The 16,138-nt window shown below is 47.3% G+C and overlaps 2 protein-coding genes across 4 annotated transcripts in view; both read left to right on the top strand.

Moving 5' to 3' along the window:
- The window catches only part of HOXA3 (homeobox A3), a 45,515-nt gene that overhangs the window by 11,458 nt on the left and 17,919 nt on the right, over positions 1-16,138 (top strand). The window contains exons 2-3 of one of the 3 annotated variants that reach the window (XM_038557162.1): positions 920-1,023; positions 14,302-14,481. The gene's annotated coding sequence lies outside the window, so the exon portion shown is untranslated. Of the gene's footprint in view, positions 1-919; positions 1,024-11,091; positions 11,209-14,301; positions 14,482-16,138 lie in introns of those variants that run through there. The other 2 variants (XM_038557164.1, XM_038557166.1) reach the window with 2 other exon arrangements.
- Positions 10,535-12,817, top strand: HOXA4 (homeobox A4). Its single transcript, XM_038557180.1, has 2 exons — positions 10,535-11,208; positions 11,761-12,817. Exons 1-2 carry the CDS (start codon positions 10,602-10,604, stop codon positions 12,105-12,107), a joined length of 954 nt encoding a protein of 317 aa, XP_038413108.1. The 5' UTR covers positions 10,535-10,601; the 3' UTR covers positions 12,108-12,817.

Genomic DNA, 16,138 nt, shown 5'->3' with positions numbered 1-16,138 from the left:
GACTGGAAACAAAAAAATAAACTTTCTATTGTAAGTTCTCTTGGTCTGGTTTGTGCCAAAATAGCAAGCGGCTCTTTCTGCTCTTCTGTCTGTCCAGTGCTGGGAGGCAGTGAGTCTGAGGCTACCTGAGCAGCCTGCCTGTGCTAGGAGACCTCAGACTAACTAACACCCTGACCCGCCACCTCCCTAACTCTGACCCATCAGAGTGCAGGGCAGAAGGTGGAAAAGCTGTATGTAGGTGGTTCCAAAGCCTGAGTCCAACCTGCCCATCTCTGAGGAAACCAAGTGAACTTACTGGGTACCAAAAAAAAAAAAAAAAAAAGGAAAAGAGAGAAAGAAGGAGCAAAAGCACTGGGCTTTGTTAGCAGCCCTCAGGGCCCACACAGATGCTGCCTCTTTGCTAAGGTCATCCTAGGCCTTCACTTGCTGAAGAGGCTGCTGCGCCCCATCATGGCTTCGAAACCCTCTGCCCCTTAACCCACCCAGGCACCCCTTCCCATTCCTTACCCTGAGCCCAGTTGGCTTCTTTTGCTACAATTAATTTGCTACAAATGGAAGGTACTTACCCCATCCTAGCTCGATTGGGAAACTCCTCAGAGCAGCTAAAGCGCAACTAGAGATTTGCACATTTACCGACTGCTTACACTGATGCCGTCTTTCCTTTTAAAAGTTATAAAACAGTAAACTTTATAAGCCCCAGTTCCGGCTATATGACATTTGGGTGCCAAATGAATAGGGTTTTGTCTATGAATTAGATCGTAAAATCATCCATAGCACAGACAGATCGGCTCACTGGCTATAAAACGTCACGTGGGGCCATTAAAGTAAGTTTTATGGTTTTGGGGAGTTGACATCCAACATTATATACCACATAACATATAATCTCACTGACGCTGGACTCCATTTGACTCTTTTGCAGGCTACGTGTGCCGCCTGGTCATTCAAATTGTCAATTTTAGGTCAAGAAGTGTCCAAACCACAAGTTCTCAAAACTCTCTGAAAAATGGCTCCCTCCGAGTTAAGGTAAGCTCGCCTCCTAAGCGCTTTCAAGTTTATTTGTACTCTGAAAACTTTCTTCCTCCATCTCTCTCTCTTTCTCTCTCTCTCTCTCTCTGGTTCAATGGCTCTGAGGTTGCCTCTGAATTCAAAAGGGCAGAGCCAACTTTTCCCCTGCCCACAGTAGCAGCGCCAGGAGCCAGCTCTGCGAGGCACCCCGGTGAAAAGCGCCTGTGGCCGCCGCGTCCCCAGGCCTAACTTTAATTGCTTGCTGCACGACCGCGAATGTTAATGACTTCCGCTGCTCTCGCCGGCGCGCAAAAGATGATTTTTGTGTGCGAACGGGCCCTGTGTGTGCAGACTCGGCCAGGCCGCCGCCCCCCCATTCCGGGGCTGGCGGGGCTGGCGGGGCTGGCGGGGCTGGCTCGTCGGGGGGTCGCGGAGCCCTAGGGTGGGGGCTGGGAGACAGCGGGGCGCCGGGCCGCGGGCGCCGAGGGCCGCGCTGCGCCGAGGAGTGCTTGGAGTTGGAAAGAAAGGCCCGGGCAGGGCCGAGGCCGACCCTGGCGGGATTCCTTATGGGGCTGTGGCAATATGTCTTCGCGGGCCGGGGTCATCTGGCAGCCCTGAATTGAGGCGGCTGCCTTCGGGGCCGAGTTTCAGGCTGGCTCGGGAGAGAGCCGGAGGGTGACAGAGGCCCGGCGAGGCGCCGGCCGCACCTCCAGGCTGGGCCCCTGGGTCGCCAGGCCGAGCCCAGGGCTCTGGGGACTGCGGGTCCCCCACCTGGGGCGAGGAGTGGGGGGTGGGGGGGCGGAGGGCTCACCGCCCCCTCCCCTGCACCCGGGACCAGGCCCTGAACCTTGTTTCCCTGCACGGTCTTTTTATTTCGGTGGGACTGTTCTCACCCGCCTGTGAGTCTGAAGCAATAAACTTTATGGCCGGATTTAACTTTAGTCTTTGAATCCCCAGGCTAAATGAAAGGAGTTAAAGCGCTTTCTTTTCTTCCGCCTTCCCTTTCTTCTCCCTCTCTTCTTTCCTTTTCCTCTCCTCCTTTGTAGAATTAGAACGTGCACACACGCACAGGACACTCAAAAGGCAACTTAGGGATTTCCCCCTAGGTAACACTAAAGATTAGAGAAATTTACTCCCCCTCAACACACAGAAAAATTCTGCCTTCCAAACTGTGCCCTAAAGTTTGGGGGGGAAGTGGAGGTGTCTTCAATGCCCAACTTAAAAGTCCCCAGAGCCATTAGGTTGTTTTTCCTGACACGTCATAAAGGATAGTTTAGGGAAGAAATTGGTCGTTTGTCAGTAGGAGATTTCCGCCTTTCTTTTGTTAGCTGCTCATTCTGTTTGATCCCAGGAAATTTACATAATCTATGATTTCCAAAACAGTTCCCAATATTGCACCAACAGTGAAGTAAGGTGAAATAAATTTTTCCTGGGTACAATTCTAACTTGGCCTCAGCCACCACCCTCTTTGTCCCCAAATCCTCATATAAGATCTTCAGAGGCAAAGTGACTGGGGATGCTGTGGCCTCTCCAAGGGTCTTTCTCTGGATGGGTACCCACAAGGGACCTAGCAGATTTCCCCTACTCCCTCTGAAGAATTAAGCCAAATTCTCCAACTCAGAAATGAACCAAAAAGAAAAAAGAAAAAAAAAAAAAGATCTGTCTCCAGATGATTTTCTCCTTAGGAGTTGGATAGTTTTCCTGCAAGTGCTAATTGGTAAAGATATTTTTACTAAGTGCTTAAAATGAAAAAAAAAAAAAGGGTATAGTTTTGGAGTTTCAACAAACTTTATTGTGCAGAGGCCACTTATACCCAACAGAAGAAGTCCAACAGTTGTCCCCAAAGTCAGAGGTTCAAAAAACAGACCTGGGAAGTTTTATGAAAAATCAAAACCCTCCCACAAGTCCCACTTCTCTGAAGTAGTGGCGAGGCAAATCTCTGAAGTCATCTTGTATGACCTATTAAAGTACTAATATTTCAGCACTCAGGAAGGTGTGTTGGCATCTTACTGGGAACCAGAATATAAACTCTATTTGGGTTCTCTTTTGTCATTTTGTGTGTCTGTGAGAATTCTAGAGTCTTTGTTTTGCTGCTCTGACTTTTGAGTTCTTTACTGGAAAATATTGGGTTAAGGTTTTATTTTAGTTACTCATTTGGTGATCTTGCTTGAGTGATTTCTTGGTGACTAAAATTAGTAGCAGAAAAAAAAGAGTGATAGGGCTTCTGGCAGGTTCATTTGAGTAACTTGCCCGGAGGAAGTGTCCACACCACCTCCGTGGCCACATCCCACCCGGGGTGTGGGAATGGGCAGAAAGGCTGTTGGACCCATATCCAGCATTACCCAATACAGAGAATCTTTCCCATGTATTAAAAAAAATACAGGCTATAAATATTGTCAGCTTGCTTATTTCTGTCTCTTGTAATCTTCATAAAACTTCAGAGTTCTTAGGAGAGCAGGTTCACTCACAAGGAGTTAAATGACTTTTTAAAAAATACAGCATCCAGTCAGACCTGTGTGAGCATGATTGGAGAATTTCTTTTCTTCCTATTTTCATAGGAAGCATAGTAAAAAGGATGGCTGGTTATCTGCTCATTTTGTAGATAAGTTATTTCTTCTTGTGCATTCTTTGGTGTTGTTTTTGCAGAGGAACTTACTTAGGAGGAAAAAAAATCTCTGTCATTAAGGGCTTTATGAAGACATCCAGCCTCAGCCGGTGGCAGAAGTGTCTGTGCTCCTCATCTTGTAAAAGGAGAAGGTGTCCAGTATGTGCAGGGCCTCGTTTGTTTCTACAAGCTGAAGAGACAATATTTCCTGAACTATAAATATAATAGGAAGCTTCTGGTCACACTTACTTAGGGGTTTGTTAGGGTTTCCATGGTCTAATTTCACAACATTATGCCGAGATTCCTTTTCTCCAGCTCATTCCCCTGCTTCATTGTTGGCGGCTCTGGGAGAGCAAGACAGAATTTTCTATCAGAAACAGAGTCATGTTCATTTGTTGAGATGTGAAGAGTATTATATCCAAACAATTAGTGAGGGGAGAGCAAATTACATCCTGAAAGATGGGCTATTAAAGAGGAAGACAATCCCTTTAGCTTAAAAGATGCCCTTCGAAGCGTCTTCCTCTGCCTTAGCTTGGGAGTCTGTCTGAGGTTTGCCCACCATGGAGAGTGCAGAATGTTGTGGGCTCCATCCCTTTTTGGCTTCTAAGGCAAAATTTCTTTCTAGTCAATGACAAAACTGTAACGGGGCTTCCATACAAGGTTGAGGGGGTCGGTCTAGGGTCCCACCCACCTAGGAGAGGGGAACCACAGTCCTGGCCATTCTGAACCCCAGAACTGGATCTGCCTAGGTCTGTTTTGTTCGGTGTTTTTCACAAAGAAAGCTGTCCTTCTTCCACTAGGTCCCCTCCCCACAAACCGGTATTTTCAATAATAATATTTGTTATGAAGGTTATTGGGTAATTATTGCGATTTTGTGAAGCAGCCCTTGCTGGAGGTGAAGTCTGTCATCGCCTAACAAATGACGCCCGTGCAGTTCACTGCCGGGTTAAGTAAATGCAGAGAAGATAAATCTGCACACCCTAGGAATCGCCAGCAGAGCACGCTTTAGTACAAGTTCACAGTCAACTCGCTTGCCTGGGCCAGCTCTCCCAACAATTAGGACTGCGTCTTTATTTTTAAATAAAGGGGGGAAAATGTCTCCAACCCCCGCTGCCTGCTTTCTCCCTGTCTTCTTTTTTTCCTTCACTTTTTTTTGAGGTTCCACTGTCCTTATCCAAATTTTCCCTGTTAAATGCGATGATGAGTGATTTTAAAAAATAATCTCACTCTTCTTTAAGTGCTGACAAAAAGAGGTAGGAAGGAGGCTGATTTGACAGGAAATAGAGTCACAAACACCCAAAACTATCCAATCCACCCTCTTAATCCAAAAGGCAGTGCCAGAAGCAGGGTGTCCCTGAGATTCCTTGGGGGCCCCTTCCCCCTGAAAGAAGAGGCATAGCTTTGTGTATCTTTGTGGTTAGTGCGTTGCAACTGCAGGTCAGAAAGTTGAGGGTCAAAAGTTTATGTTGTGCAGCACTCTTAGTCATCTGCCCAGACGGAGTTTGATGTCAATGTTAGAGCTGCGATCTTGACTATCAGCACAAAAGATAAAATGGCTCGGAGTGACGCGTGTATCATGGTATGGACTCCAGGTGAACCCTGGTGGTTGAATGACCTCAATTACGGAGGAAAGGAGAGAAAATTCCTCTTTTCAAGAGTAATACATGCTGTATTTCATCTTGAATTATCGCTCCCATTCGGAGGGAATAGCAGCAGGTAAATAGGCACAGATTACTAAAACACCAACACCTTAGATGTTGGAGAACCAGGAGTCTGTGGGTTTGTCACAAAATTAAAAAGCTCTAAACTCATCGGTAGACATTTAAGAAACAATATATAGTTCTTGAGGTTTCATCATATCTTCAGCGGCAAGAGAACCTTTATTTGAAAATTGTTCTTTTGATTGGACGGTTTCTTTTTCTTTCTCATACATCCCCCAAAGTGTGTGAGAACAAGAGGCAAGCACAGGCACTTCTCCCAAAATGTGTTCTTTGCCATTTTCAAAAGCAGAATGGTCTTTCTGAAACCTCCACCCACTAAATGCAAAGAGTTCCCAGAGCTGGGAAGGGAGGGAAGGAAGTGGGAATGCTCCAGAAAGGGCAGGATTCTTCCAGCAGCGAGAAAACTCTTATTGGTACCATGAAAATTTTCCTGTTGTTGGAAATTTTTGCTTCTGTTTGTTGGTAACCCTAACTCCAGCGTAAGACAAATGCTACCGTCTGGAAGTAGCGGATAACTAAGCTGAAAAAAGCATGCCATTTGAACAGGAAAATGGGAATCCACAAAAGCCAAACCACTTCGCTAAGACCACCATGAGGGATTCTATTCTCTAGAAAAGACGCTTTAAAAATACATTTGGAATAAAGCTAAGGGGAAAGAAGGAAGGGTGGGAGAGTAGAAAAGAAAGGGAATAGTGTGTTAAGGAAGCCAACTGGAACCATGCCTCATGTGTGAGTTGCAACTGGAGAACTAAACAATATTTTATTTTTCATGCTCCTATATTAGCTGTACAAGTTGGTGCCATTAGAATCTGTTTTCTGGGGGAGGGGGGGACATGTTGTCCTTGCCTATGTATTGATCTTTGAGTAATCAGAGTAGGAAAACAGAAGAGAAAGATGAAATTTTGTTCTGTGTTTTTAACTTTAGAAATGAGTCAATTCAGCCACTCAGAATGTGGATTCTTGCAGGGATATTTAAGATCATCCCAATACATTCTGGTTGATTGGATTTGTTGGTGCCAGGTACGTTTAGTGGTAAAGTAAATATTTCCTAAGCACTGCCTTCATGGAAGTAATCAGATTGCTTCCACTGTGCAATGTGTAAAGTTTTTACTCTGGCCAAGAGCTTGAAGCCAAATGGGGGTGTGCCAGATGAAAATAGAAGGAAACAACCGTGGTGATTGCTGTTATAGCAGTGAACACTTTACCACATCTGGGCTAGCGAAATGAAGAAAACTGAAACCCCCTCTATTACTCACCAAGACAATTATGTGTCTTTTCAAGAAAACCTTGTTACTGCATTATTGGTTAAAAGCGTGCCACTCCTTAGAAACATGTCAACTTCAATAAACATAGACACCCCTTAGCCAGTATTTAAAGTTAAAAAAAAAAAAGTACCTGCAGAAGTTACTGCATTGAGGATACCTACTTTTTTTTATTTGGAGGATTTTTATCTTTAGGTCCCTCACACAATCCACACATGAAATTCATGTTAAATCCGGATACAAACATCAATCCTTATGTGTGGGTTGTGTTCACTATTATACACTACAATAAGAAAACTGCCCCTAAACAATTAATTGGTGGCATGGCTGATAAAGTACTGCTTCTCTAAAATCATATGCCTAGCGTAGGTGTCCGGGAAGCCCTCAAATGCCACCATCAGGCATTTTGAAATTCAGCTATTCCCGTGTGCGCTCCAGAGACTTGCCTCAGACAGAGAACAGTCTGGAGAACTCTCGCTCTAAAGAACAAAGGACAAATACAGTCAATACATTCCATAACGTTTACATTTCCTTTGCTTTTCCCCCTTGGTTTTCCCTGAGAAGGAATGACCTGGGCAAAGCACCCTGCTCTCTAAAAGACACTGTATAGACCTTTTAGAAGCGCAAAGTCCAAGGCCGAGGTGAACTTCAGGTCAGCGCGTCTAACAAATATGAAAATGTCGGCTAGTGAAGAGCGCGCCTTGTGATTTAACAAAGACTGTCAATGTGTAAGATTAATAAGAAACAAAATGCACACGGTGTCACTGTTCGGTCACTTTGAAACTTGGGACAGGGTTGCATTCAAGAGGGAAGGCTGTTCCAAATATATTCAAAATGATTCAAATCAGATTCAAACTAGGCTGCAAACACTGCCTCCCTCTTGCCCTCCCTCTCCCTTAGACTCTCTTCGCTCTCCTTTTCCATCTGGGATTCGAGGACATGATGAAAAGTTATTTCACTTAATGGGATTTTAAGAAAGCTTTTGTTGGGAATATATGTTATCTCTGCACGTGGAAATGAGCAAATGCGCTCACCAGTTTCCCAAGAAAAGGATAACGCTTTCACCCTGCTAGGGACTGGAGCCAGTTGGTGTGCGAAGATTAGCACGCTCTCTCTCTGCTCGGTTTCAGGGCATCCCATCTTTTCTCGGGCAAGATGCTGCTGGTAAACATCGGTTTATTTATTAATTGAGTTTGTCTCTTCCTGGCTTTACTTTCGTGTGTTGGATCTTAGGTAAAGGCAAGAGGCTTTGGGGGTTTTTTTAACGTTTTTCAAAAGATGATTTGATTCAATGGAAAGATGCTATGGCTTGCAAAGAGAGATTGTGGAAGGATCAGAAAAGGTACTGAGATTGTTTATTACAGCCATAAATCTTGCAGTAAAATGTCAAAATGTCGGTGTGTGAGATAACACTTGGTGGTCCTGGCTCCGTTTGTGTTTATGATAGGAACCACAAAGACAAGTTACAGGCCTTGGGGAATTCTGTATAAGCCCATCTTCCTAAAGTAATAGAGCCACATGAAACACAGCCACAGTTAACTCGTTTAGGTTAACCATATACAAAACAGTGCCTGTGCCTCGTTAATACTTTACAATAGAAACTCCGTAGAAGGTTCTGAGGCTAAACAACATGAATTTTGTGTTTTAGTGTCTGTAAATAATATTAAACAGATGTAGGTAAGACCCTAGTACTCAAGGGCTGATGACATGAGGGTGAAATTTCCTTGTCATGTTTTTTTTCTCCCCTTGAAGCTTAGAAAGCCACGTTTTGTAAATTACATTTTGTATGTATATATTGTTCATATAAAATAGTATATATGTATATATTATTTTTTTCTCGCTGTCGAGAAATACTGGTTTAGGTAACTGTATCACAGGCTAGGTTTCCCCCCACCACCACCGCCGCCCCCGCCCCAACCCAATTCCAGAGAGGATGTCTAAAGATTATACTCTGCGTTGATTTCTGTCTGTGGCTCAGATTTCATTTAGAAAAATTTCAGGGTGCCCATGTCGATGGACAGCACTCTTCAGAGACACACATACAATGTGGAAAACCTCTTTGTACCACTTCAGGGTGATTCCAGTTGGAAAGCTAACATGATCCCTTTTTTAACCTCTTTTCCTAAATTAGTTTAAAGATTAGTCCCATATAATAGGCTTTATGTGGCTAAGCATTAAATGACTATCCATCAAATGGATATATTCCAGCATTTAGTAACTCATATGAGTAGCCGATGTAAATGAAGATAGAATTGCCATTCCTTTTGAAGTGTCTCCAGGCTTAGGCTATAAGTTTCCTTGTCTGCAATCCAGACTCAGTTGTGAGAAAGCTGTTTATACTGCTCTTTGAAAAATCAACTAAGGTGCACCAGCTGAAAAATCCTTGCTTTGCATGCCAATATGAAAGTCTTTTTAGCCTGGTGACTATGCTAGTTTGCACTGCTTTAATCCAGCCTGCAAAGTAGAGGATCCAGGTGTGCCTGTTACTCGGAAAAAGGAAAGGGAAAGTACACACTACAAGCAAGGCATCAGTATTTACTTCAAAGATCAACATTAGGTGGAATTAATATGTAATTTATTTGTTAATAATGGCGTAATTAGTTTACCCATCAAATTTCAATTACCAAATGGCAGGCAACAGTCCTCTCTCCCCCCTTTCCAGAGCTACTGATATCGTTAATATGCTAATTTTTCAGCAATTCAGAAATTACAGACTATCCAGTAAATATAACGTTAGCCTCAAATACAAACGGAGAAAGCAGCATCCAAAAAAGACAAAATACAGAATTCCTATTGGGGGTGGGGGGGCGAAGACCCGTCAGCGATCAGGCTGGGCACAGTGCCTATTCCGTCCTTAGCTTGTTTTTGTTTGAGGATTGTTCTGAAATGGGAAGTTGTTGGTTCCAAAGCTCGATCTTGTGGAGGCGTCGCTGCTACCTATTCCCACCCTTGGGCTACCTTCTCTCTCACAGTTGCACCTAGTAAATGCAAGCACGTTGAACTCTCACATCGACGCCTCCATCAGATGAGATGCTATTAGAAAGGTTCTGATTTTTCTTAGGGAAAAAACCCAAGGAGATTCTGTCGCGAAAAGAAAGAAAAAATAAAAATAAAAGCACCCATCCGGTGATACTGGACCGGCCTTGCTCTGCAGGCTCCGGCCGGTTTCAGCTATTCCCCCCACCCACCCTCTGCGGCTCCCGGCCGGGGCCGCTCGAAGCAGGGGATGCCTGGCGGACTCGGCGAGCACGCTGCGGGGGAAGGGGATCAGCTGGTGAAAAAAATGGGCTTTATTCGTTTTATTCCGGGGCCACGATTTAGAAAAACAACAAAAAACAAAAAATCAGGGTACCTCCAAGGTCTCGACGCCATTCCCTCCCCCCGCCGGTCTCGAACCCTGGAAGACGCCAGGCCTGGCTAGCCTGGGCCCGAGGTCAGCGCTGGGCCGCGGTCAACCGGCTGCCCCGAGGCCTACGCCAGGAGCACGGCACGGAAAGGGCCCGGCCCGGGCGTCCGAGAGGACCAGAAGCCCAGGCGGGCCCCGAATTCCCAGCAGGACTCAAACTTGGGGGGTCGGGGGGGACCGAGAGCTCCAGCTCCCTCCCTCCGCCGGAGGCCGGACAGCGGCATTCATCACCCGCCCGCGCGCTTCCTGATCCGGGTCCGCGCGCGCGCCGTGCCCATTGGCGGGGGCTGGTCACGTGGTGGGTCCCGGGCGGGGGCGCGCGCGGGGCCGAGACGAGAGCGCGCGCGCGCGCGCGCGCGGGCGGGGGAGGAGGGAGGAGCGGCGCGAACTTTGGTGGCGTTGGCGGCGGCGGCGGCGGCGGCGGCGGCGGCGGCGGCGGCGGCGGGAGGGGGAGGGGGAGGGGTGGGCGCTTGACAGCGGGGGAGGGGAAGGGAGCGGAGGAAAGGGGGGGATGGGAAGCGAGGCAGGAGGGGGAGGGGCCTCGGCGAGCCCAGAAAAACGACAACGCGAGAAAAATTAGTATTTTTGCACTTCACAAATTAATGACCATGAGCTCGTTTTTGATAAACTCCAACTACATCGAGCCCAAGTTCCCTCCCTTTGAGGAGTACGCGCAGCACAGCGGCCCGGGCGGCGGAGACGGCGGCCCAGGCGGGGGCCCCAGCTACCAGCAGCCCCCAGCGCCCGCGGCCCAGCACCTGCCGGCGCAGCAGCCCCAGCTCCCCCACGCGGGCAGCAGCCGCGAGCCCCCCGCCTCCTACTACGCGCCGCGGGCTGCCCGCGAGCCCTCCTACCCCGCGGCCGCGCTCTACCCCGCGCCCGCCGCCGCCGACGCCGCCTACCCCTATGGCTACCGCGGTGGCGCCAGCCCGGGGCGGCAGCCGCAGCCCGAGCAGCCCCCGGCGCGAGCCAAGGGTCCCGCGCACGGCCTGCACGCGAGCCACGGCCTGCCGCCGCCGCCCCCGCAGCACCGCGCGGCGCCCCCCGCGCCCCCGCGGCGCTGCGAGGCGGCTCCCGCCACCCCGGGCGCCCCGGCAGGGGGCAGCGCCCCCGCGTGCCCGCTGCTTCTGGCCGACAAGAGCCCGCCGGGCCTGAAGGGCAAAGAGCCTGTGGTGTACCCCTGGATGAAGAAGATCCATGTCAGCGCCGGTACGTGGCGCCGCTGGGGAGGCGCGGGAGGGTGGGCTGGGGCCGGGCAGGGTTCGGGGGTCGGGGCGAGGGTCAGCCGAAGAGGCTGAGGGGCAGGGGGGCCTCTGGAGGGGAGCCCCCATCTGGCCCGAGCTACAGTGGGATGTGGGTGTGTGCGCGCCAGCCAGCCGCCTGATCCTAACGTGAGAACCCTTTTGTACCCGGGGTCCCTTTATCGAGAGATTTACGAGACGCCAAACTGTTAGGGCAGTAATTATAGCCCCCATAAATTTAATTGCCCTGGCAGAGGCTTCAGGCCATGTGTCTTTGAAGCTTTTCTTCAGCCCCAATGCCCAGCACCATTCTTTATGGCTCTCGGGTGTTTCCCGTTGTCAATAGCCTGTGAAACATTTTCTTTGCCGTTTTATGTATCTTGCGTGAACTTGGTGTCAGGTTATTATATAATGATGATGTCCAATTGCTCTTCCCCACCCCACCTTCTCTCTCCTCCTCCTTTCCCTCTCTTCCACTCCCTCCTCCTTGGCCTTCTCCTTCGGGGTTGTGGGCGTTCAGTCAACCCCAGTTATAACGGAGGGGAGCCCAAGCGCTCTCGAACCGCATACACCCGACAGCAGGTCTTGGAGCTGGAGAAGGAGTTCCACTTTAACCGCTACCTGACCCGGCGGCGCCGCATCGAGATCGCCCACACGCTCTGCTTGTCCGAGCGCCAGGTCAAGATCTGGTTTCAGAACCGGAGGATGAAGTGGAAGAAAGATCACAAATTGCCCAACACTAAGATGCGATCCTCCAACTCGGCCTCGGCCTCAGCAGGCCCGCCAGGGAAAGCACAGACTCAGAGCCCGCACCTGCATCCCCACCCCCACCAGGGTGCCTCCACACCCATTCCCTCCTCCATATAATCTTCTAGAGATCTAGACCAGTTTCATTCCCCCACCTGCTTACCCCCCTTCCGCCCTTTGCCCCATACTCCTACCTGTCTGGACCATAACAGACCCCAAAACAAAACCCAACTTGGTGAAAAGGATTATAAAAAAAGAAGACATTATCCCGGTAAGAGTGTGTGCTGGTTGCCACCCAGGAGAGGATAATAGCCAGGATGCTGGGTGATAGAACAACCTGCTTGCCTGAATAAGGCTGCCAGGTTTGGGTACCTGAGACTGACCTCTTGGCAACGAATACTTTAGAGGTGGCTAATGTCAGCTGGACAGCCCATGGTGACTGGGGACATACACATGTATATTTGTTGCAAGCAGAAGAAAACAGACCCCTTTCCCACCTTCCCTACCTCCCCCTTCCACATTAAGGCAGCTCATACAAGCTTGTATTGAACTGAATAAATGAGTAGACATTGTGGACCTCACCAGATTATTTAATTCTCAAAATGTATAGACCTTGATGGTAGATGTGACACATGTTAGTTTCCTTTCCTTGCATTTATTTAAAATATTGTTGTAGGGTTATTGTTGTCTTATTCTGAGGCACAATCTCTGGGGAGAGGGGAGTGCATTTAGACCTATGTGCAACTGTACAAATTGTGGTGTGGCTATATAAAAAGCCATGTGCTAAGAATAAACTCTGTTTTAAAAAACCATTAAAGTTCTAAGACACATTTGTGTGTTTCCTACTTTTAATTAAAAAAAAAAAAACCAAAAACAAACCCACAACCCGAAAGTTCTCTGGATTGAGATGTCTGACCTTGCATGTAAAATTTTGTAGATGGCTGGAGTTATGTTCACTTGGATTTTGACTGCTCACATCATTTGTGTGAGTGTGTTCAACTTCAGCTGAACTCTTGTCAAGTTTGACCCACTGTGGGAAAAGTTCCAAAGAGCAGGAAGGCTCTTGAGCTCTGAGAGGGCTCCTCTTCTTCCCAAACTTGGCCAGGCTTTCAGGCTTCAAGTCTCTGTAAGGCATAGAAACGTGTCCTTCCCTGCAATGAAAGGTGAAACCGCGCAATGCTGAGGGCCCAGGGGTTTCTGCAGCTGTTCTACACGCTGAACTCTGAGCACACTTGGAAAGAAGTGGTCCCTTTGGTATTTATTGCACCTTCACACTTAATCTGCCTGTTTCCCTGGAGATAAAAAATAGTTTGTGCAGAGTTGAGATTGCTTTTGGTTTCTTGGTTATTTTTAAGGTTTTCTTCACTACCTACAGCTTGGGGATTTTTGTTTTTCTTTCTCTCTCTCTCTCTCTCTCTCTCTCTCTCTCAGAAGCAGGAGCTTTCAAAATAAACAGTAAAATTTCCCAGTAAATCCTCCAAGGTTTCTCTGAGGAAAGAAAAAGCATAATGACACTCTCAAAATGTATCCTAAGCAAGGTAGACCTGGGAGTATTCAGTGCTGGAAAAAAGCCAATCTCTGAGCGAGGGTCACTTTTCTCCAGTGCTCCTGGATCTTTCTATCCAACCTAAAGATCTAGAGTCAAAGGTTGAAAATCAAAACCCACATTGCAATCTCTGTAACTCTTGTATTTCCTGGTATCAGTAAAGAGAATTTAGACTTGGGTGTCACTTGAACGGTGGATTCTGCAACAAGATGCAGAAAACCAACACACACCAGCCCCAGAATATAACTGTCACCTGGCCGTGAATGTGTGCAGCGTTTAATTCATGTTATAATTTTAGTAGAGATGGGAGGGGGCGCTCACCTACCTTTGCTATACCAGAGGAATTTTAAACACATTTTCCCATCAGTGGCAAACCCTTAGCCAGTGGTCAGTGCTGTTCCTTTTATCGCTGTCGCCTTGTGTGTGATACAGGCAAGGCTGAGCAGTTCCCTACCTATGAACAAACCATATCTGAGAGGAGAGTGGTGGACACCAGTCTCAGAGGGGCCTCCACTTCTCCCCAAGAAAATTCAGGGGCAAACAAATACACGCCTTCCCAAGTCAGGCCAAAACTGGCATAAAGTGCATTTTAAACGGTATGAACGGGTGCCAGGGATTTCTGGAGGCACTGCAACTGCTGCTGAAACTTATTAACCCTCCCCCTACAACACGCACTTGTAAAACGAAATTAAATCACGCTGAAAATAGCAATTTTCCCAGGAATCATTAATCACCTCATACAATAAATACTTCTTTGTAATTCAACAGCAATTCTGAAAGGCATTCTCTGGGAAAAGTCTGTGGAGAAGCGAGGGATCTTCTTGCAAATAATATGGTCTCGGGCAAAGACGCAGCATCTTGGCTGTCTGCTCAAAAAATGCCTAGACTCTTGGTGGAAATTGAGTGTCGAGCTGCAAAACCTCAAATGGCAGATTATCATCATTTAAGGTAAATTCTTATATTTCTCCTTTGTAGGGAAGCAGGGGTATAGGGGCATTCGTTAGCTTCATCCCAGAGGCAGTTGTATGGGGATGAAACGGATAACTTTATTTCACATACTCTTATAATCTATCCAGGAAAGGAAGAGAAAGGATGGAAAAATTGTTTTTGTAATATACCAGAACAAAATGGCATTTTGGTCCAAACTGTCTTGATTATTAAGGTATTGTTAAGTTTTTGCAAAGCTGAAATTATCCAAAATGACCCAAACAATAGTCATTTCTTTATAATGTTTTGCCTGTTTTCGATTTGGACTTTAAGGGACCTTGTTATAACAGCTTAGAAAATCCCACTTTGGGCTTTAAAATCATGCATTGTCTTCCCTTTGCTAGGGCAACCATAAGAGTTCACCCAGAGGACAAATTTTCTATCTCATTAATTGTTTTTTTTTTAAAGCGAACCCTAGTGGCCCCTCAAACCCTTGACCTTTAAAGACAGTATTTTGTGTAAGCTCTATAATTCTCCTACCAAAATGACCCTTATGCATGCTCTCCTTTTCTCTTTCTCCCTCTTTCCCTATAATACATACTCCTTTGCTTTAGTCACAGAGCCAAGCTGTGCATGACTCTGGAGATAAAAGTTTTGTCAACATCTGAAATCAACCTAAATCGGATAGGAGACACTTTAATGGTCACAGTTTGAATTAAGTACTTAACACTCTCCCCCTGAAGAAAAATGGCACTTTGCAGGCTCTCTTTCCTAGTTTTGCTGAAATCTACGATATACCCGGTGTTTTATTACAGCGGGAATTCAACTGTGACAGGCATAGTAGAGTACTTAATACCCAGGATGGAGCTCATGGGAAGATTACCTAGATATATGGGGAGTAGGCCCTCTGCACAGCATCTCTGATTCTATACCCAGCTATCCCTGGGTGCCCATGTTCCCCCCTACCTCTCAGCTTCCTCTCCAAGGGGTGGGGACCACCATTTCTACTGTCTCCCTGCTCTTCTAAGCTTCCAAACTGTGCTGCTCTTCTCACCACTTTTTCCCTCCAGCAGTTTCAACAGAAAAACTGATCAAGGACTCTTAAGAATGAAGGGAAAGAAAGACCCCAAAGAACCAATATGGCAAACAGAAACCTGGAGTTTCCCATCTGGATTGGTGGGTTCTGGGCAGGCTGTGGTGCTGTTCTTTGCATTCCCTTGGTCTGCATCCCTAGCCTGTGTCCTGTATTGAAGAACATAGGCTCAGCCTTCCCAAGGGCTGTTCCTGTTGCCCTGTCTCTATATTGTACACCATGGGCCCAATAATAACTCTGCTTCCTCTCTCAAAAGGCTATGAGCTGGGAAACACAGGAGGAGGAAAGGATGTGAGTTCTAACTTCTTGACAGCATCAGGGAGGCTGCTTGGGGCTGTTATGAAACCTTCCAGTCTGAAACTTCTGTCTTGGAATTCTGGTGTCTCTTCTTCTCAAGGCCCCAAACTCATGGAGTAACTCCCCCCAACCCCTCAGGTCAGTTCCCTTATCTCTGAACCTGATTTCTGGGGTTAAAAAGATCCCTGTTTGAAAGAATGTCAGAGGTGAAAGAGATTTGGAAGCCATTTTGGCTCAGTCTTCTCAGTGTACCCAGGAGGAAACTAAGGCAGCTGAATGTCCCCCCAG

This window comes from Canis lupus, chromosome 14, assembly GCF_011100685.1.
Source record: "Canis lupus familiaris isolate Mischka breed German Shepherd chromosome 14, alternate assembly UU_Cfam_GSD_1.0, whole genome shotgun sequence".
Classification (NCBI taxonomy): Eukaryota; Metazoa; Chordata; class Mammalia; order Carnivora; family Canidae; genus Canis; species Canis lupus.
The sequence above is the reverse complement of the archived record's forward strand: the minus strand, read 5'-3'. Positions and strand labels throughout refer to the sequence as shown.